Source organism: Schistocerca nitens, chromosome 10, assembly GCF_023898315.1.
Source record: "Schistocerca nitens isolate TAMUIC-IGC-003100 chromosome 10, iqSchNite1.1, whole genome shotgun sequence".
Taxonomy (NCBI): domain Eukaryota; kingdom Metazoa; phylum Arthropoda; class Insecta; order Orthoptera; family Acrididae; genus Schistocerca; species Schistocerca nitens.
The window spans coordinates 39,247,695-39,273,417 of record NC_064623.1 but is presented as its reverse complement, the minus strand read 5'-3'; the positions used below and the strand labels follow the sequence as shown (position 1 = coordinate 39,273,417).

General features: G+C 44.2%; 1 protein-coding gene across 1 annotated transcript in view; it reads right to left on the bottom strand.

Annotated features, from left to right (window-relative positions):
• The window catches only part of LOC126209834 (cuticle protein 64-like), a 37,484-nt gene that overhangs the window by 10,412 nt on the left and 1,349 nt on the right, over positions 1 to 25,723 (bottom strand). The window contains exon 2 of the mRNA XM_049938965.1: positions 7,049 to 7,347. Coding sequence (XP_049794922.1) covers positions 7,049 to 7,347 — 299 coding nt within the window. The remainder of the gene's footprint in view (positions 1 to 7,048; positions 7,348 to 25,723) is intronic.

The following is a 25,723-nucleotide window of genomic DNA, read 5'->3' as shown; positions in this document are numbered from 1 at the left end:
TAGAACTTAGAACTACTTAAACCTAACTAACCTAAGGACATCACACACACCCATGCCCAAGGCTGGATTCGAACCTGTGACCGTAGCAGTCACGCGGTTCCGGACTGAAGCACCTAGAACCACTCGGCCATCGCGGCCGGCTATCCTGAGCAGGCATATGAAATCTATCGTTAACTTGATATGTATCATCGAAGATCGTACCCAGCTATGTACTTACTAAACATCTGTGGAATCACTTACTCAAACTTCAATTCATTATCTTCGTATTTGGGAGCTACTTCCTTGTTTTTCATAGCTGAAAAGAAATAATCTTCACCTTTTCTTAGTGCAGAACTGTCTGCTAATTCCTACAGAATAGTGGAACATTATCCTTAATGAGTCTGACCTCAGATGCATGTTAATCAAAGAACTCATCTTGCGAACAGTCTAAAGACTCAGCTAGCATTAATATCTGCCAGTTTGACCTAAGAAGTTAGGCGCAAACACAGGACTCGTCTTCTGGAGGAAGGCAGGTAAAATACCCGCATCAACCACATTTAAGTATTTTCAATACGACAAGGCAAAACTAAGGGATAGTTCTTTTGAGAGTACACTAACGACCTATGGGGACGTGGAGTCCTCATGTTCCTTCTTTCATTCTGCCAGTTTTGAAAGATGCAAATTAATGTTACTAATCCCAAAGTAGTCCCCTGGGGAAAATCGGAAGCTACGACAGCGAACTTTGGAGTGGCAAAAAGAGAGAGTTTCTCTTCTATAAAGTGTATTACTTTCTTACTAGGCCAATGTGGCACAATTAGTAGGCATGACCTAGAATTATACTTCCAATATGATGAAGTCTTCAGACTTCTTGCTTTTGGTAGTATTTCTAAATCGCAAGGCAAATGCTGTGATGGTTCCACGTGCGCTCTCCATCTCTAACAACTTTCTTCGTTGATGGGACATTACATCCTAAGTTTCTTCCTCCAGACTAGAAGTTTTAAAACGAACAATAGAAATAATATTGGTCCTAACATAGTCCCTTGGGACACATCACACAGTGCCATTTTTAAGGAAGCTGAATAATTTTGGGTGTCACAGTACCCTGGGACATGTCCTCAGACTGCCAGTTTTTAAAATAGCTAAGGTCCTCACATTGTACGCTGGGATATATTCTCAGACTGCTAGTTTTAATAAAACTGACTAATAATTTTGGGCCTAACACAGAACCCTGGGACACACCCTCAAACTGTCAGTTTTAAAAAAGCTAAATAATTTTGGTTCTCGCGTTGTAGCCTGGACCGTTAGTTATAGAAGATGAATAATAACTTTGGGCATGACATAATGCCCTCGACGTCTTTAGACCGCCAGTTTTAATGAAGCCGAATAATTCTGTCATATCGTAGTACACTGGAAAGTGTTTTCTGACTGCCAGTTTTAAAGATGAATAATTTTTCTTCTAACACAGTGTTTAAATCTCTGTTCTCGATTCTGAGACTGGTAGTTTTAAAGAAGCTAAGTAGTTTTGGTCTTAACATAGTGCCCTGTGGAACATAACATCTGGTACAGATCTGCGTGATAAGCGATATGTTGTTTCGGTGCGCCACGAAGTGCACCACTTTCACGCTAGACGTGTCCGATAGAGCCAGCGGGCACTTCACACCGCTCGGCAAATTCGCGTGCCGACCAAATGGACTGATACGCAGGTGCTAACAGTATCACCGGCGAAACAGTCGTTACGGGGAGCGGTGGGCCATTTAACGCGGGTGCATTACCCCCGCACACAGCGCGCGCCGCGCGGTCCCAACACATAACGAGGCGAGCGTTTCCATTGGGCAGTTATCTGCGGGCCGATCCATCTCCACTGCCGGCAGTAATTCCGCTGAATGCCGTGATTTTAATCGCCGCTCTTGCCGATGCGGACGGACGAATGCGATTGAAATTGCCCTCCGTGGCAGTGAAACGGGTCGTTGGCACTATGCAGCACTGTTCTTCCTACCCACTTGTTTGTTTATATGCTGTACATATTTATTGTCTGTTTCCGATAACCTCGTGAGATACCAGTAACTACTCTGCCGTAATCGTATATGAGCATCCAGTGATGCAGCGTTGTTGTTAATTGGCTACTGAATTAACGCCTGCGCCAAATGTTGTCCAGGCTGGTTCATTGTGTCTAGCTAAAGGTATATCGTACATCTTCTCATCTGAATGCAACATTTGACAAAAAAGTGACACAACGATATGGGATAAATCTGTAATATAATGCATGTAGATAGTCAAAAAGTGCGGATACCCAAATCTTCAAGTATCTGGTAGTTACAGTCCAGACTGACTTGGTGTGGGACGACAAATCTAGCCGTCGTGAAGACAGATAGCGGAAGCAAATTTATTGGGAAAATCATGCTGCGTTCACACGGGCCATATTTTCCGCCAATAAAATAGTGTTGTCATCAACATTGCTGCAAAGTGAGAGCAGTACATGGCAGTGCTGCGGTAAGGCCGGGTAATATTGCTGATGGAACAGGCTGTTGCAGGTAGTTGCCAACGTATAGCCGTGGTGTTTCCGGCGTCGTCCGCAAAGGGTGGACAATATTTCGTATGGCCGGACTATATCAGTCTCTGTCCTTATCTATTTCTGCTTTCCTGTCACTCAGAGCCTTGCTTCATCTTTGTCACGACGACAGCAATTTAGTGCCAAGTCATGTGAAACGACATTATTTCGTGAAACTTTCCTGGCAGATTAAAACAGTGTGCCGGACCGAGACTCGAACTTGGGGCCTTTGCCGGGAACTAAAGCTGTGAGGACGGGGCGTGAGTCGTGCTTGGGTAGCTCAGATGGTAGAGCACTTGTCCTCGAAAGGCAAAGGTCCCGAGTTCGAGTCTCTGTCCGGCACACAGTTTTAATCTGCCAGGTAAGTTTCATAACAGCGCACACTCCGCTGAAGAGTGAAAATCTCATTCTGACATTATTTCGTTTCAGTCCGAAACTTTGCGCGCGCAAGCAAAGGCACTTTATTTGTCTCTTTCCTACAGTTCTGATGAAGTAGGAAAGCGAGTCAGCCATGAAATCCATGAGTATGGCACGCACATCTGCTGCTGAACACGCAAAGTAATAAAAACAGTACCGAAATCTGAAACAGGATATTCTCGCTGCTACCCTCTTAGTACATCTTCAGCAGTGAACCATAATTTCATTCTAGAAAGGTTTTTAAGACGTCTAATTTTTTTCTAAATCTTCGCCATTTATGGTTCATGAGCAGCAGTTTGCCACCTGTTTTAGATTTTTATTATTTTTTTCTCGTCGTGGTTTTTGTCTGCTTAACTTACCACGTCCCACGTCACCAGCTAGTGGTCTTGTGGTTACGGTTGCGGACTGTCTATCGCAGGGTGGCTCGTTGGAGATTTTCACCGCGCTGGACTGGCTGGGTGTGTTGCCCTCATCATTTCATCATCATCGACGCCGAAGGTGCCTTAGTGGTGTCCAGTAAAGAGACTTGGACCAGACAGCCGAAGTCACAAGAAGAGAACTATGGGCTGTAAGTGCCATACGTACATTTCATTACCACATTTTTTTAATGTTAATGGTGCTCTCATTGTCCTGATGAACCTCAGTACAACATTAACGTAACCAGTAGTTTAGGTTCACGTTTTATTGAGATTCATCAGTTCAGTAAGAGCACCACTCTTTGCGCCCTTAAGTTATCTCGTAAAAAAGGGTTGCAAGTCATATTTCCGGTCACGCCACATTGGGCGACTTGCGCGTCTATGATGATACACGCATATCGATGAGAAATGTTCTGCAAAGAGAGGCACCAAACTTCCGTATGAACCACCAGTAGACAAACTGAAATATTGTTGCCAGTGTGCTTCAAACTGGTATACAGACATTTTTATCGTAAACTGTCTTTGCCAGTTCTCTGACAAATTGATTTTAAAGGGTATAATCAAAATCGATTTTCAGCGTTCTAGAAGAAATATATATCCAGCATTAGTTCACGAATTATCGGAAGCATTTTTGCCTGCTTAAAGAGGACGACATCCACAAAGCCTGATTTCTTTTCTTCTGGCATTCTTCTTTGCGGAAGTAAATGAGGAGGAACCGCAGTCACGTTGATTCGGCGAATTTCGTAGGCTTAGGCCGTGGTAACACTCGTGTGCCACAAACATATGTCCGAAAACAGTGGCCGTTGATGTTGCTATACGCGTAGCTGCTATTAGTACGTCCACAGCATGTAACCATACATGAAGTGCTCACAAAAGTGGTTATTTCCAGGATCTTAATTCCACAAAGTCTTGGTTGAGTACTGTTCGTCATTGACGGAGCAGTACCATTGGTAGCAAGATCTCAGTGTCAGAGACGCGCAGAGATGCAATGGCAGCCGTAACAAGAAAGGCGTTAAGCATCGAGGGACAGCGTTATTAAGAATATTTTAAGAGCCTAGTTTCCAAAATGGATCAAGGAACAGAGTGGCCCTTGCAAATTTCATCTTGCATAGTGATTACGAGGCTAAAATCAGCGAAATTTGGGCTCATTTAGAGGCATGCTGACCCACATACTACTTGCTCTGGTTATTAGGTCCCTCATGACTTGACTGACTAACATGTTACACCTGCCGTGTAAAAGAGGTCAGTGAGCATACACCGTTGGTAAACACCTGCACGCCCATTGGTCAATTTACGCGGCATATCTGCAGGCTCTTCACGGTGTATTTGGATCATAATTTCCCCAAATACTGCAGTGTTTGCTATAAAATGCCGTTAGCTGCAGTGGTCAAAGTTCTTCATTTTTCGCAAGACACGTTCCGGGCGGGAAAGAATACACAAAAGCCGCAATGATAATGTCAATTATTGACCGAAACGTGTTGGGCATAAATCAAAGAGTGACAGCAGCAAATGTTAGTTTACAACAAACAAAACAGCTACAGGCTTCCGCGACATCATTTATTACATACGAAATAGAGTTTCCCCTTATCTAATGCCCGATATATGCTATGCAGCGCAGGCGGGATGACGTACTACACCCGGCGTCGGAACTGCCCAATGATCGCACACCCATTCAGCGTGTGCGCGCATACCGCTCAGTTTACATCGCAGATCTCGTCCACTTGCTCGTTGACGATATATTTCAGCCAAAACTTTAGAGCTTCAGTAATAATGAATGTTCGCTCTTCAGTGGAGTACACAGCGATTTAAACTTCGTGACAGATTACAACTCTACGCCGGACCAGGACTCGAACTCGAGACCTTTCCTTTCCGCAGACAAGTGCTCTACCGACTGAGCTACCCAAGCAAGACTAACGAGCCCTCCTCACACAATTATTTCGGCTCCTACCTTCCAAAATTCACAGAGGCTCTCTCGCATACCTTGCGGGACTAGTATTCCTGGAAGATCGGATACCGCGGGGTACATGGCTTAGCCGAAGCCCAGAGGATGTTTTATGAAAGAAACATTCACTTTGCAGCGGGGTGTGCGCTGATATGAAACTTCCTGGCAGATTAATATTGTATGCCGACCGGGACTCTAACCTAGGAACTTCTACAACTACATCTACATACATACTCCGCAATCCACCATAAGGTGCGTGGCGGAGGGTACCTAGTACCACAGCTAGCATCTTCTCTCCCTGTTCCACTCCCAAACAGAACGAGGGAAAAATGACTGCCAATATGCCTCAGTACGAGCCCTAATCTCTCTTGTCTTATCTTTGTGGTCTTTCCGAGAAATGTAAGTTGGCGGCAGTAAAATTGTACTGCAGTCAGCCTCAAATGCCATCGCCCTAAAGTCTTCTGCTAACTGAGCTCCCCAAGCACGAATTGTGATCCGCCCTGACTACTTCCGCTAGTACCTCGACTCCTACCTTCCCGACTAGCAATCACTCCTGGAAAATTGGATACTGCGGGTTGATGGCTCAGCCACAGTCTGGCTTAGGCACAGAGAGATTGAAATTTTCACTCTGCAGTGGAGTGTGCGCCAATTTGAATCTTTCTGGCAGATTAAAACTGTGTGCCGGGCGGGACTCGAAACTGGGAGCTTTGCCTACAGTGAGCAGTCCAAGCACGATTCACGAGCCTCCGTCACAGCTCTACTTCCGCCAGTACTTCGTCTCCTACATTCCAAACTTCACAGAAGCTTTCCTTCTTACCTTGCTGGAGTAGCGCACCTGTAAGCAAGCCTGCTGGCTAAGCAAGAGAATTTCTGTGAAGTTTGAATCCCAGGTGAACACTGGTTGGAAGATGAGCTGCGATGTGTCAGAAATAGCGCCTGGATAGTGTTGTGTTGGCAGAAGTGCCAACACCGTGTTACTAGAGGAGGCCGAAATGCACGCGTTTTAGCTCACGCAGGCTGATGTGAAGAGGGAAGAACTATACTGACGTGAGGTCTGGAACATGACGAGGAATTAGAATTCAGAAAGCGGACGTAATTAGTTTGATACTTAACTTTAATCCATTAATGATGAAAGTCGCTCTTGACGGTACATGACTCACAATATTATCTGTCCAGAATACATTCTTGAAGAATATGGAGCCTTTCTAGGTCGTAGCAAATGACGTAGCTGAAGGCTATGCCAAACTGTCGTCTCTGCAATTGAGAGCGTATGTAGTCAGTGAACCATCGCTAGCAAAGTCGGCTGTACAACTGGGGCGAGTGCTAGGGAGTCTGCCGTGTGGCGGCGCTCGGTCTGCAATCACTGATAGTGGCGATAGGCGGGTCCGACGTATACTAACGGACCGCGGCCGATTTAAAGGCTACCACCTAGCGAGTGCGGTGTCTGGCGCTGACACTACAGATAGCACAGTCGGTAAAGTAACTTTCCTGTGTCACGCTAAGCTCCCAGGATCGAGTCGCGGTCTGGCACAATCTGATTCAGGACCTGGCCCTTACATATATACTGTGAACGAAAGGCCGGTTAAGATACTGTAACTGGCGTGTGAGCAGACCAGTACGTACACAGAGGTGTCGGCACCTGGGCACGTACCGGGCGGTTTAAGAGCCAGATCTCGTTCGCCCGCTCGCACTGGCGCTTCTCGGCCTAACCGTCCCTAGAGCTGCTGCCTGCGACCAGATACTCACGAAGAATTTCATGGCGGCTGCTGGAGGTGGTTGTTGCCTTGCTGGTGGAAGGAACTGTGCCGGACAGCGTCCAGCGCGGGCCTTATATACGCTGACAGCAACAATAGCCGCTGCCGCGCCGCTCCCACCACGCCTCCTCTGCCGGACGCCCCCTCCTTCTCTCCTTTCCTTCCTCCTGCGGCTGGCGGCCTCTCCTAGATCCTGAGGGGCCAGGAGCCGTGTCACCACGCAGTCCTTTCCCCCCGTGCCAGCGTCCACCTGCTCCTCGAAGGACACGCGGGGTCCTCCGGCGGAGCCCACTCTCGGGATGAGACGGCCGCTAGCCGGCTAGCCGCTGCCGGCCACCTGTGGAACTGCATCGTGCGTGCGAGTGTGGCCGCTGAGTTCCGCTCAGTTCCGAAAGCGCGAAAAGTGTTCAACGGAAGTGCTCGTAACAGCACTCCAAATGTACGAAAGTGAACAAAATTCTCCTTCTTTTCTTCTTCTGCACTTCAAATATCAGACGTTTGACTGTTACTGTGCCCACGTCTTCCTTGGCTTCCCAGATGTTTAACGGCCTATTGGATTATAATGTCTGACAATTTAGGGAAGTCTGGCGCAATTCATTCCGTCGAAATGTTCATTTTCTCGCGTGCGAGTGTGGCCTGTGCTGTGTGAAAGTACTCGCTGTTCCGCAAGCGCGAAAAGTGTTCAACGGAAGTGCTCGTAAGAGTACTCGAAATCTACGAAAACGAAAAAATTCTCCTTTTCTTCTTCTGCACTTCAAATATCAGACGTTCGACTGTTACTATGCCCACGTCTTCCTTCGCATCCCTGTGGTTTATCGGCCTATTGGATTATAATTTTTGAGTTTGTTGGGTAGTCTGGCGCAATTCATTCCGTCGAAATATTCGTTATCTCCTGTTAAATATGTTACACAGTGCTGGTACCGGGAGTGAATTATTATAGTACCACATTATTGTAGCACCTACGAATGACTCCGCTTCGCTCGTTTTTATCGTGATATCTCACGAAGACACGCCAAACCGCATGATAGTATGTTGTTGTTGCGGTGGTCTTCAGTCCTAAGACTGGTTTGATGCAGCTCTCCATACTACTCTATCCTGTGCAAGCTTCTTCATCACCCAGTACGTACTGCAGCCTACATGCTTATGAGTCTGCTTAGTGTATTCATCTCTTGGTCTCCCTATACGATTTTTACCGTCCATGCTGCCCTCCAGTACTAAATTGATGATCCCTTGATGCCTCAGAACATGTCCTACCAACCGGTCCCTTCTTCTAGTCAAATTGTGCCACAAGCTCCTCTTCTCCCCAATTCTATTCAATACCTCCTCATTAGCTATGTAATCTACCCATCTAATCTTCAGCATTCTTCTGTAGCACCAGATTTCGAAAGCTTCTATTCTCTTCTTGTCCAGACTATTTATCGTCCACGTTTCACTTCCATGCATGGCTACACTCCATACAAATACTTTCAGAAACGACTTCCTGACACTTAAATTTATACTCGATGTTAACAAATTTCTCTTCTTCAGAAACGCTTTCCTTGCCATTGCCAGTCTACATTTTATATCCTCTCCACATCGACCATCATCAGTTATTATTATTGTACGACATTATTGTTGCACCTAGGAATGACTCCGCTTCGGTCAGCTTATCGTGAGTTTTTATCGTGATACCTCACGAAGACACGCTAAACCGCATGGTAGTATACGCCTACTGTATTAAAATCATCCACAGTGTGATGGGTTTTTCTTGGTCACCACTGTACTTATTTACGGTGCCATCACCGTGTGCTTCTGACAACGGCCATGGGAGACAAAGTACTGTGATATCGTGGTCGGGTAGTACCTGCTCCACTTGCTAGAGTAGACAGTAAACAAACACAAAGACAAGGAAAATACACAGTCAATAGTCGTCAGTTCAAAGTTTGTGTGAGTTCATCGTGCACCAATAAAGAGAAGGTAGAAGAGCTACTTATCTTTTCTTTTTTCTTTTTTTTTTATTACTACAGTACGGTACTACATGCACACATGCTGAAAATTCGTAAACATAATTGCCATTATTTTTGTACTGTCTTACATACTCCACAACTGAGTAGAATATCCACCTTATTTCCTCGGCGTACATTGTACTCAAAACTTCAACTGAAGGCGATTGACTGAATGACCAGGGAGCATTTCCAAAATGCAACAAGACTCTCCTTTTCTTCTTCTGCACTTCAAATATCATATGTTTGACTTTTACTATGCCCACGTCTTCCTTGGCATCTCAATGGTTTATCGGCCTATTAGATTATAATTTCTGAGATTGTAGGGTATTCCGTCGAAATATTGATTCTATCCTGTTAAATGTGTTATACAATGCTGGTACCAGGAGTCAATTATTATTGTACCACATTATTGTTGCACCTAGGAATGACTGCGCTTTGGTCTGCTTATCGTGAGTTTTTATCGTGATATCTCACGAAGACACGCTAAACCGCATGGTAGTATACGCCTACTGTATTAAAATCATCCACAGTGTGATGGGTTTTCCTTAGTCACCACTGTACTTGTTTACTGTGACGCCACTCAGTGCATCTGACAATGGTCATGGGAGACCAATTACTGTGATATCGTGGTCGGGTAGCAAATCCTCCACTTGCTCGAGCTGACAGTAAGCAAACACAAAGACAAGGAGAATACAGAGTCAACAGTCTTCAAGATTTATGTGAGTACATCGTGCACCAACGAAGAGAAGGTAGAAAAGCTACTTTTTTTAGATAACTGCTATACGGTACTGGATGCACAGATGTTGTAAATTATTACCATTTCTTTTTGTGCTAACGTACATACTCCATAGCTAAGTACACTTTCTGCATTATCTTCCTCGGTGTACATTGTACTCAAAACTTCATCTGAAGACGATTGAATGACCAGGGCGAATTTTCATCGTGCTTCCATCTGTTTATTTTCAACTCCAGATATTAAAAAGTTACGTTAACCTAGGTACCTGCGCAGTGTCACAATACATGAGAGTCAGTCTTGTTTTTAAGTTTTTAGTAACTTCGTTTTTACGAGAATGGTACACTTTTATGTGTTATGAAATTTCTGTCTGGTTCGATGGGGCAATCAACGAATTCCTCTTCTGCCCCAACCTCTTCATCTCAGAGTGGCACTTGCAACCGACGTCTTTAATTATTCGCTGGACGTAATATAATCTCTGTTTTCCTCTACTATTTTTACCTTCTACAGCTCTCTCTCTAGTACCACGGAAGTCATTCCTTTACGTCTTAACATATGTTCTACCATTCTTTCCCTTTCTCTTGTCAGTGTTTTCCATTACTTCCTTTCTTCGCTGATTGTGCAGAGACCATCCTCATTCCTTACATTATCAGTCCACCTAATTTTCATCATTCTTCTGTATCACCACATCTCTAATGTTTCGATTCTCTTGAGTTCCGGTTTCCCCACAGTCCATGATTCACTGCCATACAATGCTCTGCCGGAAACGCACATTCTGAGAAACTTCTTTCTCTAATTAAGGCGTATGTTTGACACTACTAGATTTCTCTTGGCCATAAGTGCCCTTTTTTACCAGTGCTAGTCTGCTTTTGATGTCCTTGCTGCTTGCGTCAGGGCTTATTTTGCGTGCCTAGGTCTACGTCGTGATCCCCAATTTAGACGTTAATATGATACGTTTTTGAAGAGGTCTAGAGGAGAGGATGTGGATTACTGCGATAAAAATACAGGCTGCAATTTAAACAAGACGTACTGCTTTTCGTATCTAGGTAACGAACAGAGGTACTTCTGGCAGCTAACAACATTTAATTGGTGTGATTTTTTTTATTTTTCTTCCGGAAAAAGTTATTTGGGATGTTCAAGATAAATGGGATACCCTATACAAAAATTATTATTTTTTTCCAGCTTAAAATTGCTGCAGTTTAAGAGCTTTTTTTCGCCAGAAGCATTGCACTTGTGATTACATCTTCAGTGATCAGTCCGTTAATATCATACACACAATACGTTTCTATATTTTGCTGCTTATAGACTACAGGTAGATTTCCTGTATGCCAAATTTATAAACCAAAATTAATTATAACCTTCAATAGCAAAATTTAGAAGCTATGTATGTTACACTTACAAAATAATCACTGAAGATGCTTTGTTAATAATAGGCAAACGAGTATGGTGAAAAACACTCTTAGACTGCAGTAATCTTAGGACACAAAAAAACATCGTAGCTGATGAATTTTATTGTTGATTGCAACCAGTATAAAAGAAGTTTTTAGATAGTCCACAGCTGTGTCAATAATAATTTCAGTAGTGTAGTTACAGCATCATTTATGTTCTCATACGCGGCATAATACGTTCCATGCATATATTCATTTTTCCTAAGTGCTGTGGAAGTTAAGAAAAATTTTAAATGTAATATACGCTTGTGTCTTGTTCTCTTTTGTGCTGCAGCCTTCTTTTTATGTTCTCAATGCAGTCGAAGAAAAAGAAAAACTTACATATCAGAAAAGCAGATGGCAACGTATCAGCGTGGTATTTTTTGCAGATCTAGTTACAGGTATTATATATAGCTCCTACTACGTGCAAAAACTCGGGTACACCTCACTCACCGTCTTTACGTTGGATGAAAATACACTCCTGGAAATGGAAAAAAGAACACATTGACACCGGTGTGTCAGACCCACCATACTTGCTCCGGACACTGCGAGAGGGCTGTACAAGCAATGATCACACGCACGGCACAGCGGACACACCAGGAACCGCGGTGTTGGCCGTCGAATGGCGCTAGCTGCGCAGCATTTGTGCACCGCCGCCGTCAGTGTCAGCCAGTTTGCCGTGGCATACGGAGCTCCATCGCAGTCTTTAACACTGGTAGCATGCCGCGACAGCGTGGATGTGAACCGTATGTGCAGTTGACGGACTTTGAGCGAGGGCGTATAGTGGGCATGCGGGAGGCCGGGTGGACGTACCGCCGAATTGCTCGACACGTGGGGCGTGAGATCTCCACAGTACATCGATGTTGTCGCCAGTGGTCGGCGGAAGCTGCACGTGCCCGTCGACCTGGGACCGGACCGCAGCGACGCACGGATGCACGCCAAGACCGTAGGATCCTACGCAGTGCCGTAGGGGACCGCACCGCCACTTCCCAGCAAATTAGGGACACTGTTTCTCCTGGGGTATCGGCGAGGACCATTCGCAACCGTCTCCATAAAGCTGGGCTACGGTCCCGCACACCGTTAGGCCGTCTTCCGCTCACGCCCCAACATCGTGCAGCCCGCCTCCAGTGGAGTCGCGACAGGCGTGAATGGAGGGACGAATGGAGACGTGTCGTCTTCAGCGATGAGAGTCGCTTCTGCCTTGGTGCCAATGATGGTCGTATGCGTGTTTGGCGCCGTGCAGGTGAGCGCCACAATCAGGACTGCATACGACCGAGGCACACAGGGCCAACACCCGGCATCATGGTGTGGGGAGCGATCTCCTACACTGGCCGTACACCACTGGTGATCGTCGAGGGGACACTGAATAGTGCACGGTACATCCAAACCGTCATCGAACCCATCGTTCTACCATTCCTAGACCGGCAAGGGAACTTGCTGTTCCAACAGGACAATGCACGTCCGCATGTATCCCGTGCCACCCAACGTGCTCTAGAAGGTGTAAGTCAACTACCCTGGCCAGCAAGATCTCCGGATCTGTCCCCCATTGAGCATGTTTGGGACTGGATGAAGCGTCGTCTCACGCTGGTCCAACTGAGGCGCCAGGTGGAAATGGCATGGCAAGCCGTTCCACAGGACTACATCCAGCATCTCTACGATCGTCTCCATGGGAGAATAGCAGCCTGCAGTGCTGCGAAAGGTGGATATACACTGTACTAGTGCCGACATTGTGCATGCTCTGTTGCCTGTGTCTATGTGCCTGTGGTTCTGTCAGTGTGATCATGTGATGTATCTGACCCCAGGAATGTGTCAATAAAGTTTCCCCTTCCTGGGACAATGAATTCACGGTGTTCTTATTTCAATTTCCAGGAGTGTATAATGCAAACGCGCTGCGTCAGTACATACTGCTTGTTATGATGGTGAACTTTTGAAGGTAAAGGCTGTAGTAAAGCTGTGGAGACGGACCGTAGCTTGATCGTTTAGAACATTACCCACGAGAGGCAGGTTGTAGTGTTCGAACCCAAGACGGCACAGAATTTTAATCTAACAAGGACTTGATAATTACTGATTTCGATCATTTGATTATCGCCATGTGTCTTGAAGGTGTTTACAACAGCCTCTATGGTAGTGTTCTGACAGTGGTGTCTAATAAGATGAAGAAAAAACCGTCCTGGGTCACTGGCTACGTGTGGTGACTCTGTGGTCAACAGTAAGACACTTTGATGTTGTTTATTAGTCTTTGTAAAATGAAATTCGTGCAATGAACTACATCTACATCTCTACTACGGTAGCAATCTATATGAATGCTGTATAATGTCATGTACAGAAACCTTCTGGTACTGACGCATAATTTGCTTCTACAAGATATCCCATAGTCATTCTCACATCACAGGAGAGAAGTGACAGTTTGTTTCATCACCTAATCGTCTTTAATTTCACGACGAGAAACCATATGTATTAAAATGAGTAGTCATTCAAATTAATGGATCGTGTTGTTATCTGTACCCCATCCAAATTCCAGATCCCTCTGATTGTTAATTGTAGAGAAATTTACAATTAAGCCAAAACAAAGTTTACGGAGTTTTGCCCCACAAAATGGTGTGAAGGCCGGCAGTGTGGTTACTGTAGTAACATTTATATGTATATATAAAGAGTTGAGCTGGTGGTCAACTCTTTAACCAATAGCGCTAAGTTCTCGGTGCGGCCTTTTATCACACTGAGGGGGGGGGGGGGGCTTTACCGCCATCTCTTCCTACAACAAACTATAAAATTGTGCTATTGACTGTATAATAACTGTTACTACTGACAGCAGTGATAGTGAATGGTTTTTCGTTTTATTTGAAACGACTTCAAAGGCATAATATTATGGAAAATGTTTGTTTTCTGCAGCTCTTGGCAGTTCTGAAATACACAGCGGTCTTGAAACATATTTTATAAATTACGACAGTTTCCACTAATTACAATTTTAATGTTGCCACTTGTTAGTCTACTATCGGAACGGTGGTTAGAATCCAAAATTGGTATGAAATTTTTGTTGCTGTTTTGGAATCATGTACAACTGGAAAAATCCTTTGCCTGAATGTTGTTTTGGTGTAAATGATGAAATAAAGATTTCTGCCGAAAATGACATACAGCTACAACAGATTTTCTATGACTTACAGCCCGAGGTTTTAATGAAGGTGTCGGATAGTGTGGGGTATCCAACAAGCAAAGGATTGTGTCTGTGATTCACAAACAAATTACTTTCCTTATATATGAAATCATTAATAAAAAACGATTGGTTAAAATCGTTTCAACTTTTGGTAGATTGAACCTGATACATCAAATTAAACTTGTGACTGAGTTCTTTTGTAATACCGTTCTGGGTGTTTCTTCGTGAAGTTTCCATAGAAAACTTCAACTCCCAGTATCTTTGTTAAATCTAGGAGACTATTTTAAATTTTCAGCCAGATCGTAAGCCAGTTTTTGTAATTAGAAACTACAGGCATTAACGTGCAACTGAAATGTCTCACATGTGTTACAAGCATTTCTTGGATATTTTTTTCGAATGTTGGTTTGCAAAAACCCCCCTGATGTGTTATACATGTCTGCTGATTCGTTGCAATGAGTTTAATCTCCTTTGGAGTGTAGTTCTGGGAATACTGAAACGATCAGCAACATACCTTTTACTCATTTCGCCTTCCACTGGAAACCGCTCACTTCCTTACAGTCACAGATGACTTTACGTCACACTGCTTCTTGAACCTTGGCATCATGCTCTAAAACCAAAGAAAAATTTAGTTGTTTCGCCCATAATATCCGACATTTGTGTGGCCAACATACCCGAACGACATTGCGCGTCAGAACATGGCGGAAATAGAAACAAGCTTGCGGGAGCGTAATTTTAATATTACGTTACAGTCTATACTACTTAAATATTAATACTAATCTGATAATATTACCTCTTGCCCTTAAATGCATAAACCGACGTCGAAAATTACCAACACTGACACTCAAAAACAAATGAAATTCAGTTGCGACACGAACTCAACAGCTACATCACACAAGTTCTATCAAATTGGGGAGTGGTGTCTGGGTTTTACCCATTGCACTGCATGCTTCAGTTAGTTTGCAAGAAACATGGGAGACACCAAATGGCCCGTACGTCGGCCAATACAAACCGCCGTTCCGCTACCGGTTCCAAAATATTTTATCTGATAACGTGTTGCTAGATACCAGGTATCGCGACAGCGTGACAGCTATTAGCTCCAGTCGTCACTGTTTAAACACCTTTACTCCCGGTTTATTTCTTTTTGTTTCATATTTCAGTGTCTATTCCAAAGAGCAGGCGAAGTGGATGATCCGGCTGATTAAAAACTCGCGGTCACTTGAGTTACATCGTTACCAATGCTGCCAACCGATTATAGTGATATTTGCATACACTAGTGGCTATTAAAATTGCTACACCAAGAAAAAATGCAGAGGACAAACGGGTATTCACTGTACACATATATTATACTAGAACTGACATGTGATTATATTTTCACGCAATTTGGGTGCATAGATCCTGAGAAATCAGTACCCAGAACAACCACCTCTGGCCGTAATAACGGCCTTGATACGCCTGGGCACTGAGTCAAACAGAGCTTGGATGGCGTGTACAGGTACAGCTGTCCATGCAGCTTCAACACTATACCATAGTTCATCAAGAGTAGTGACTGGCGTATTGTGACGAGCCAGTTGCTCGGCCACCATTGACCAGACGTTTTCAATTGGTGAGAGATCTGGAGAATGTGCTGGCCAGGGCAGCAGTCGAACATTTTCTGTATCCAGAAAGGCCCGTACAGAACCTGCAACATGCGGTCGTGCATTATCCTGCTGAAATGTATGGTTTCGCAGGGATCGAATGAAGGGTAGAGCCTCCGGTCGTAACACATCTGAAATGTAAAGTCCACTGTTCAAAGTGCCGTCAATGCGAATAAGAGGTGACCGAGACGTGTAACCAATGGCACCCCATGCCATGACGCCGGGTGATACGCCAGTATGGCGATGACGAATACACGCTTCCAATGTGCGTTCACCGCGATGTCGCCAAACACGGATGGGACCACCATGATGCTGTAAACAGAACCTTGATTCATCCGAAAAAATGACGTTTTGCCATTCGTGCACCCAGGTTCGTCGCAGGCGCTCCTGTCTGTGATGCAGCGTCAAGGGTAACCGCAGCCACGGTCTCCGAGCTGATAGTCCATGCTGCTGCAAACGTCGTCGAACTGTTCGTGCAGATGGTTGTTGTCTTGCAAACGTCCCCATCTGTTAACTCAGGGATCGAGACGTGGCTGTACGATCCGTTATAGCCATGCGGATAAGATGGCTGTCATCTCGACTGCTAGTGATAACGAGGCCGTTGGGATCCAGCACGGCGTTTCGTATTACCCTCCTGAACCCACCGATTCCATATTCTACTAACAGTCATTGGATCTCGACCAACGCGACCAGCAATGTCGCGATACGATAAACCCCAATCGCGATAGGCTACAATCCGACCTTTATCAAAGTCGGAAACGTGATGGTACGCATTTATCCTCCTTACACGAGGCATCACAAGAACGTTTCACAAGGCAAGGCCGGTCAACTGCTGTTTGTCTATGAGAAATCGGTTGGAAACTTTCCTCATGTCAGCACATTGTAGGTGTCGCCACCGGCGCCAACCTTGTGTGAAAGGTCTGAAAAGCTAATCATTTACATATCACAGCATCTTCTCCCTGTCGGTTAAATTTCGCGTCTGTAGCACGTCATCTTCGTGATCTAGCAATTTTAATGGCCAGTAGTGTAAGTGTAGGAAGCCCAGTGGCAATCGCTAGCACTTGTTGATATACCTACTTGCACAATCTACGAGGGGTGTTCAATAAGTAATACAACACTTTTTTTTTTTTTTTTTTGTCAGTCAGTTGGGTTTGAAAGAGATGCAGAGCTTCGTGTGGAACTTCTTGGAACATTCCTGGTGGAGCAGCTGTAGTTTCATGAAGTCCCGCTAGGTTGCAGCACTAGATGTAGCCTTCAAGTCTGTAACGGAACTGCGTTCCAAGCAGAAAGCTGTCATTGAGTTTCTTTCGGTGGGAAAAAAAGTATCGGAGATACTCATAGGCGCTCGGAGAATGTCCACGGAGACCTGGCAGTGACCAAAAGCACGGTGAGTCGTTGGGCGAGGCGTCTGTCGTCATCGCAACAACGTCCGATCCACCGCGCGCCGGCCGGCGCACACAGCTGTATCTCCTGCAATGCTGGTTGCGTGCGGACACCCTAAATCGAGGAGCTACTAAAATGCAGACGAACTTGTTCTTCCCCATGACAATTCAAGGTCTGACATGTCTGCGGCCGGCCGGGGTGGCCGAGCGGTTCTAGGCGCTACAGTCTGGAACCGCGCGACCGCTACGGTCGCAGGTTCGAATCCTGCCTCGGCATGGATGTGTGTGATGTCCTTAGGTTAGGTAGGTTTAAGTAGTTCTACGCTCTAGGGGTCTGATAACCTGAGAAGTTAAGTCCCATAGTGCTCAGAGCCATTTGAACCATTTGAACATGTCTGCGCACCAGAGAGGAGCTCACAAAACTTTATTTGAGCTGCTCTTCCTAACCAACTCTACATTCCCGATGTCACATCTCCCGACTTCCACCTCTCTGGCCGTATGATGAGGGTACTCACCGAGGAGCAATAGTTGGATGACGGGCAGGTTACTGATTCAGCAAGACGTTGGCTGCGAAGTCGACCGGTACAGTGGTACAGTGCGGGCATTGGCAAATGGCTCTGAGCACTGTGGGTCTTAACCTCTGAGGTCATCAGTCCCCTAGACTTAGAACTACTTAAACCTAAGGACATCACAAACATCCACGCCCGAGGCAGGATTCGAATCTGCGACCGTAGCAGCAGCGCGGTTCCGGACTGAAGCGCCTAGAACGGCTCGGCCACAACGGGTGGCCCATGCGGGCATTCAGGCCCACCCAGTAAAGAAGGGGGGGGGGGGGTATGGCCGTCACACTGAACAGAGATTATGTTGAAAATCAGGGTTTCGTAGCCGAAACACTTAACAATAATATGGTGTATTGGAATTCTGAATAAAACCGACCTGTTTTCGGAAGAAAATGTGTTGCATTACTTATTGAACGCCAATCGTATATGTCGTTTTCAATGGAGAGACGTCTACGAAGTAAACTCTGACGTGCCACAGGGGAGTGTTATGGGACCATTGCTTTTCACAGTACATATAAATCACCTAGTAGATAGTGTCGGAAGTTCCATGCGGCTTTTCACGGAAGTTGCAGCATTAGAAAACTGCAGCGAAATACAGGAAGATCTGCAGTGGATAGGCACTTTTTGGAGGGAGTGTCAATTGACCCTTAACACAGACAAATGTAATGTACTGCGAATTCATAGAAAGAAGGATCCTTTATTGCATGATTATATGATAGCGGGACAAACACTGGTAGCAGTTACTTCTGTAAAATATCTGGGAGTATGCGTACGGAACGATTTGAAGAATAATAATCATATAAAATTAATTGTTGGTAAGGCGGGTGCCAGGTTGAGATTCATTGGGAGAGTCCTTAGAAAATGTAGTCCATCAACAAAGGTGGCTTACAAAACACTTGTTCGACCTATACTTGAGTATTGCTCATCGGTGTGGGATCAGTACCAGGTCAGGTTGACGGAGGAGATAGAGAAGATCCAAAGAAGAGCGACGCGTTTCGTCACAGGGTTATTTGGTAACCGTGATAGCGTTACGGAGATGTTTAGTAAACTCAAGTGACAGACTCTGCAGGAGAGGCGCTCTGCATCGCAGTGTAGCCTGCTGGCCAGGTTTCGACAGGGTGCGTTTCTGGATGAGGTATCGAATATATTGCTTCCACCTACTTATACCCCCAGAAGAGATCACGAATGTAAAATTAGAGAGATTCGAGCGCGCACGGAGGCTTTCCGGCAGTCGTTCTTCCCGCGAACCATACGCGGCTGGAACAGGAAATGGAGGTAACGACAGTGGCACGTAAAGTGCCCTCCGCCACAAACCTTTTGGGTGGCTTGCAGAGTCTAAATGTAGATGTAGATGGTGACATGCCTATCAAGATACTCTTAAAGATCCGTCATTACATACACTGGGATTTCTTTCTGCAGGCTTGGCCTTCTGCCAATTGATGCTCTTACTGTTACTTTAAGGTATTTCCATTTGACTTCAAAAGATGTGATGATGGAATGCCTAAGCCGGTAAAACTATGAATTTCGTGATAAAATGCGACCAAGGTGGTAACTATTAGTAAAAGTTATTCGTAGCTATTCGTAAAAGGTTATAAAGGCAAGACGAAACACGAGAAAAATAACTGAGGCATAATAATAAGGAGCTGTGGAGCAACTAAACAAATTCAAAGAAACGTCTCTGTACTTTTGGTTGTAAATATAGACTATGTGAAGTATGTTAGCGGCAAGAAACAATCAGTACCTTCTCTGCACAATAGCAATGGAGATACCATCGAAGACACTGCTGCCAAAGCAGAGTTACTAAATACAGCCTTCCGAAATGCCTTCACAAAAGAATACGAAGTAAATATTCCAGAATTTGAATCGAGAACAGCTGCCAACGTAGTAACGTAGAAGTAAATATCCTCGAACTAGAGAAGCAACTAAAATCACTTAAAAAAAGCAAGTCTTCTGGTCCAGGCTATATGCCAATTAGGTTCCTCTCTGAGTATGCTGATGCATTAGCTCCATACTTAACAATCATATACAACCATTCGTTCGACGAAAGAGCCGTACCCAAAGATTGAAAAGTTGCACAGGAAACACCAAAATTCAAGAAAAGTAGTAGGAGTAGTCCACTAAATTACAGGCCCATATCGTTAACGTCAATATGCAGCAGGATTTTAGAACGTATATTGTGTTCGAACATAGTGAATTACATCGAAGAAAACGGTCTATTGACACACAGTCAACATGGATTTAGAAAACATCGTTCCTGTGAAACACAACCAGCTCTTTATTCACATGAAGTGCTGAGTGCTATTGACAAGGGATTTCAGATTGATTCCGTATTTCAGGATTTCCAGTAGGCTTTTGACACTGTAGCACACAAGCGGCTCGCAGTGAAATTGCGTGCTTGTGGAATATCGTCTCAGTTATGTGACTGGATCTGTGATTTTCTGTCAGAGAGGTCACAGTTCGTTGTAATTGACGGAAAGTCATCGAGTAAAACAGAAGTGATTTCTGGCGTTCCCCAAGGCAGTGTTACAGGCCCTTTGCTGCTCCTTCTCTATATAAACGATTTGAGGGACAATCCGAGCAGCCGTCATCGGTTGTTTGCAGATGAAGCTGTCGTTTATAGACTAATAAAGTCACCAGAAGATCAAAACAAACTGCAAAACAATTTCCAAGAAACATCGAAATGGTGCGAAAAGTGGCAGTTGACCTTAAAGGAACGCGTTAAACTTCGGTTACACGATAAATCTGTCTAATCTAAAAGCCATAAATTCAACTAAATACCTAGGTATTATAATTACGAACAACTTAAACTGGAAGGAACACATAGAAAAGGTTGTGGGGAAGGCGAACCAAAGACTGCGTTTTATTGGCAGGACACTTAGAAAATGTAACAGACCTACTAAGGAAACTGCCTACACTACGCTTGTCCGTCCACTTTTAGAATACTGTTGCGTGGTGTGGGATCCTTACCAGATAAGACTGACGGAGTACATCGAAAAAGTTCAAAGAAAGGCAGCACGTTTGTATTATCGCGAAATATGGGTGAGAGTGTGACAGAAATGATACAGGATTTGCGATGCACATCATTAAAAGAAAGGCGTTTTTCGTTGCGACGGAATCTTCTCACGAAATTCCAATCACCAACTTTCTCCTCCGAATGCGAAAATATTTTGTTGATACCGACTTACATAGGGAGGAAAAAATGGTTCAAATGGCTCTGAGCACTATGGGACTTACCATCTCTGGTCATCAGTCCCCTAGAACTTAGAACTACTTAAACCTAACTAAGGACATCACATACATCCATGCCCGAGGCAGGATTCGAACCTGCGACCGTAGTAGTCACGCGGTTCCGGACTGAGCGCCTAGAACCGCGAGACCACCGCGGCCGTCATAGGGAGGAAAGATCACCAAGATAAAATAAGGGAAATCAGAGCTTGTACGGAAAGATATAGGTGTTCATTCTTCCCGCACGTTATACGAGATTGGAATAATATAGAATTGTGAAGGTGGTTCGATGAACCCTCTGCCAGGCACTTAAATGTGATTTGCAGAGTATCCATGTAGATGTAGATATTGAGTAGTGAAACTGGAAAGAAATTAATATGGACAAAAAGTAAGAATTACTTTTTAGTTTGATAATATATACTACTGCAATTTGCATTACCAACTATCTTTCACATCAATTAGCAGTGTTATTAACCCCCTTTCATTTGAATACCTTGAAAAACCTGTGGTGACAACAATGTAAACATGTAACAGAAAATCGTAAATGAAAACCGGTGGTAATGTATCTTATGTAAGGGCTTTTCTATTTCTTGTTCCATATAAAAAATACTGATGATATATACATTTTGAAAATAATTATTAGATTAGATTAGATTAGATTCAGTATTCGTTCGATAGACCCAAAAAATGAGATGAGTCTCATCAAAATATAACAAACACATAAAACATTCGAATATAATTCTTAATACCCTGATCATTTGACGGGAGACTGTCTAAACAGGTGAATGCAATGCCGTAACCTCGAACAGCTGATCTTTACAGAAATAACACTATGACAGAATGAAAGATTGTTATCCACTATTAATAAATTTATCATACACAAAATACCTAATCTAGACTGCTGTGACCATGTTCTGTCAAAACTGAATTCTAACACACATTTTTACTTAAGCTCGCATAACAGTCTCTGTTGAGATATTCATCTATAGAGTAGAAGGAATTGTCCATCAAAAGGTCCTTCAAACTCTGTTTAAACCGTGCTTTATCTGAAACCAAATTTTTAATGGTTGTCAGCAATTTATTGCAACTGAATGTCCCTGAATACTGGACCCCTTTTTGGAGCGAGGTAAGTGACTTTAGGCCTTTATGTAGATTGTTCTTATTCCTAGTCTTGAGCTATTGGTTGGAAATAAAGATACATTACTTGCAACAAATTTCATTGAGGAATACATATACTGAGAAGCAGTGGTTAGAATACAAAGTTCCTTGAACAGGATTCTATATGATGTTCTTGAATTTACACCAAAAATCATTCTTATCACATGCTTTTGCACCCCAAAAACTTTTTCTCGGTTTTATGAGTTACACCGGAATATGAGCAGGTGTGACATAATACAATGAAAGTAAGCACAGTACCCAAGTTGTTTTATGTTCATATCCCCTACATCTGACATCAATCTCACTGCAAATACAGACTTATTTAGGCGCTTAAGCAATTCCGTGGTATGCCCTTCGCAATTCAATTTATTATCGAGTTGTAATCCCAGAAATTTAACACAGTCAACCTCTTCGATCTGCATGTCTTCATATGTTATACACATGCTGGAAGGAAATCTCTTACAGGTTCTGATCTGCATATAGCGAGTCTTCTCAAAGCTTAATTACAGTTACTTAGCTTAAAGCATTAAAGTCAGTGAAAATTTGATCAGCAGGTATTTGTAAATCTGTACTTTACTTGCTACTTATTGCAATGTTTGTATCATCTTCAAATAAAACAGGTTTAGCATCTCGTCTGAGAGGTCATTAATATACGCAAGAAAAAGCAATGGACCCAAGATGGAACCTTGAAGAATACCACATGTAATTAATTCCCAATCAGATGAAGATGCAATGGGCTTCTCATCCAGATATTGCATTGGTATTTTTGTTGTTTGTGAGTTAATAACGTTATGCCTTGTGTAAAAGAGGAAGTATTTACTAGCAAGCATTGGGAGTTGGCAGCGGTACGATCGTGGACCATTGATACATCAGTTTCTCGTTCTGCGATACTGCTAATCGCGATGATCAGGAGCCCATGACTACCATGCCATTTTGAAAGGGGGTTATTTCAGGGGGCCATAATCAACGCCATGCAGCATCACAACGTGTAACGCCTAAGAAGACAGACATATTGTTCCTTAGACTTGCAGAATCATGCTTTCGCATCACGCATCTTGAGGCTGGAAGTGGTCTTGTTTCCAGGAGGACAAGTATCCACATGGGCAGTGCGACGACGTCTGCAGCACCACGGACTGTCAGCATGGCGGCCACTGCCAGCAGCTTTCCTTGACATGGTAGAAGTATGGCAACAGTGGTGCTCCAACCCAATAGCAACACTGGCGTGGCAACACGCCGTCTTTTCAGATGTGCCCCAGTCCTACACACAGGATCACAATGGACGCATCTGTGTCTAGAGGTTCCGAGGAGACCGAATGTTGACAGATTAGATTCATCACTGTCAGCGCCATTGGATAAACAACATGATGACCTCTGTTTCGTATAGTCATAATTTAGACAACAGGTGTTTCAATGACGTTTTAAGGCCGCCACCTGAACCATATCTCTGAGGAGTTCGCGAGGTCATCTTCCGGCATGACAAAGCAAAGTGGTCCATTCTGCTCTGACCTACGTAAGCAGAAGGTATTAGACTGTTGCTCCAGCCAAGAGTTCAGAAATCTCGTGAAAACATGTAATAGATTGCTGGGAGATCGTCACTCAACCATTTGCCAGGCACCACTATCAATGAAATCTGGCACATAATTGAAGCAACATGGAATGAAGTAAACATATTTGCAACACGAGCTGAATTCAAACCGATTCGCAGCCAAGCTAGAGCCAGAGGTGGTAGCCCTGTGTACTAAATTTCACACCCAGTTTAGTCCCAAATCAATTACGCATTTGCTAATGTTTTTATCCTATTGTACTATGTCACATTTAAAGTGCAGCAACTCACAGAGATCCAGGGTGGGCTGTAGTTATCGTGAAATAACGAGATTTGGTAGATAACTTAATGCATTCATGGGAACGGATTTACACTGGAAAAAAATTAGTTCCAATCTTTGCCACTAAGTGCAAATCTGTCGCTTTGAACACAATAAAAACGTTTCCATACGTAATGCATTAGTAACTGGTTGTTGGCAGATAAGGTCAAACGAAAGAGAAAGGCATAGTGTTTATTTTCTTATTAACTGCTGCTTACTCAGTTTATTCAGCTTGAGCACTAGAGACGTCGACGATAGGCTGTACAGTACCAGTCTGCACCTGGTGGCTAAAATTGGAACTCATTTCTTTTTCAGGTGTAAACCTGCTCCGCATTAGCATATGGCTCTGAGCACTATGGGACTCAACTGCTGAGGTCATTAGTCCCCTAGAACTTAGAACTAGTTAAACCTAACTAACCTAAGGACATCACAAACATCCATGCCCGAGGCAGGATTCGAACCTGCGACCGTAGCGGTCTTGCGGTTCCAGACTGCAGCGCCTTTAACCGCACGGCCACTTCGGCCGGCCGCATTAGCATATGTATGGAGTTACGATGCCGTACGATTATTACAAACAATACCGGAGCTTCGTGAGTAACTGCTCGTTAATTGCGCGGTGGCGTTTAGTAAGTAATACAACACATTCCTTTCGTCCAATTTAGGTTAAAAAAATCAAGGAATTTGTTGCGGGACGTCGAGGAATATTCTTGCTTCAGCCGCTGTAGTTTCATGAACTTCCGACAGGTGGCGACGATGTACGTAGCCTCCAAGATGGCGTCTGTACGGCGGTCCTTTCCAAGCAGAGAGCTGTCATTGAGCTCCTTTTAGAGGAAAACCACAGCATCGCAGATGTTCATAGCTGCTTGCAGATTGTGTACGGAGACCTAGCAGTCAAAAAACGAGGCGTCTGTCATCATCGCAACAAGCTTGCCCAAACCTGTTCGATATCCCACTTGCTGGACAGCCGCACACAGCTGTGACTCCTGCAGCGTTCGAACGTGGGGACACTCTCGTTTGAGATGATCGACGGATCAGAAACACATCGCTGCTCAACTAGACGTAGCTTCGGTATTGCTGATAACTTGTCGACCCGCTGGGATACTCAAAGGTGTGAGTGACTGCAGGGTTTCTCACTGCCTATCAGGTGAAGGATGCACTCGCGACAACGAATAAGTGGATGATGGGGAGGTGATTAATGCAGCAAGACGTTGGCTTTGATGTCCACCAGTACACATGGTGTAAATTTTAAGTTGACCAACCAGAATAACTCGAAAAATAAGCTTCATACGAAAAAATGTGTAGAATACAAAGTTGATTGTTTTCGAGGGGGACATCTGCTGGTGCTAAAATTATCCAGCCACCCTAGCCCCCTGGGGGTAGGACGGGAGGCAACTTTAAAATTCCAAATGTGAACCGCCAGTTTTATTGCAGAATCAGATTCTACATTAAAAAACCACGTACATTTTGTCATAAACATTTGTTTTGATTCTTGGTAGTTGGCGCTGTAATTCAAGAAAATTTTTTTCGAGTGAAAAATGGTTACGGATAAA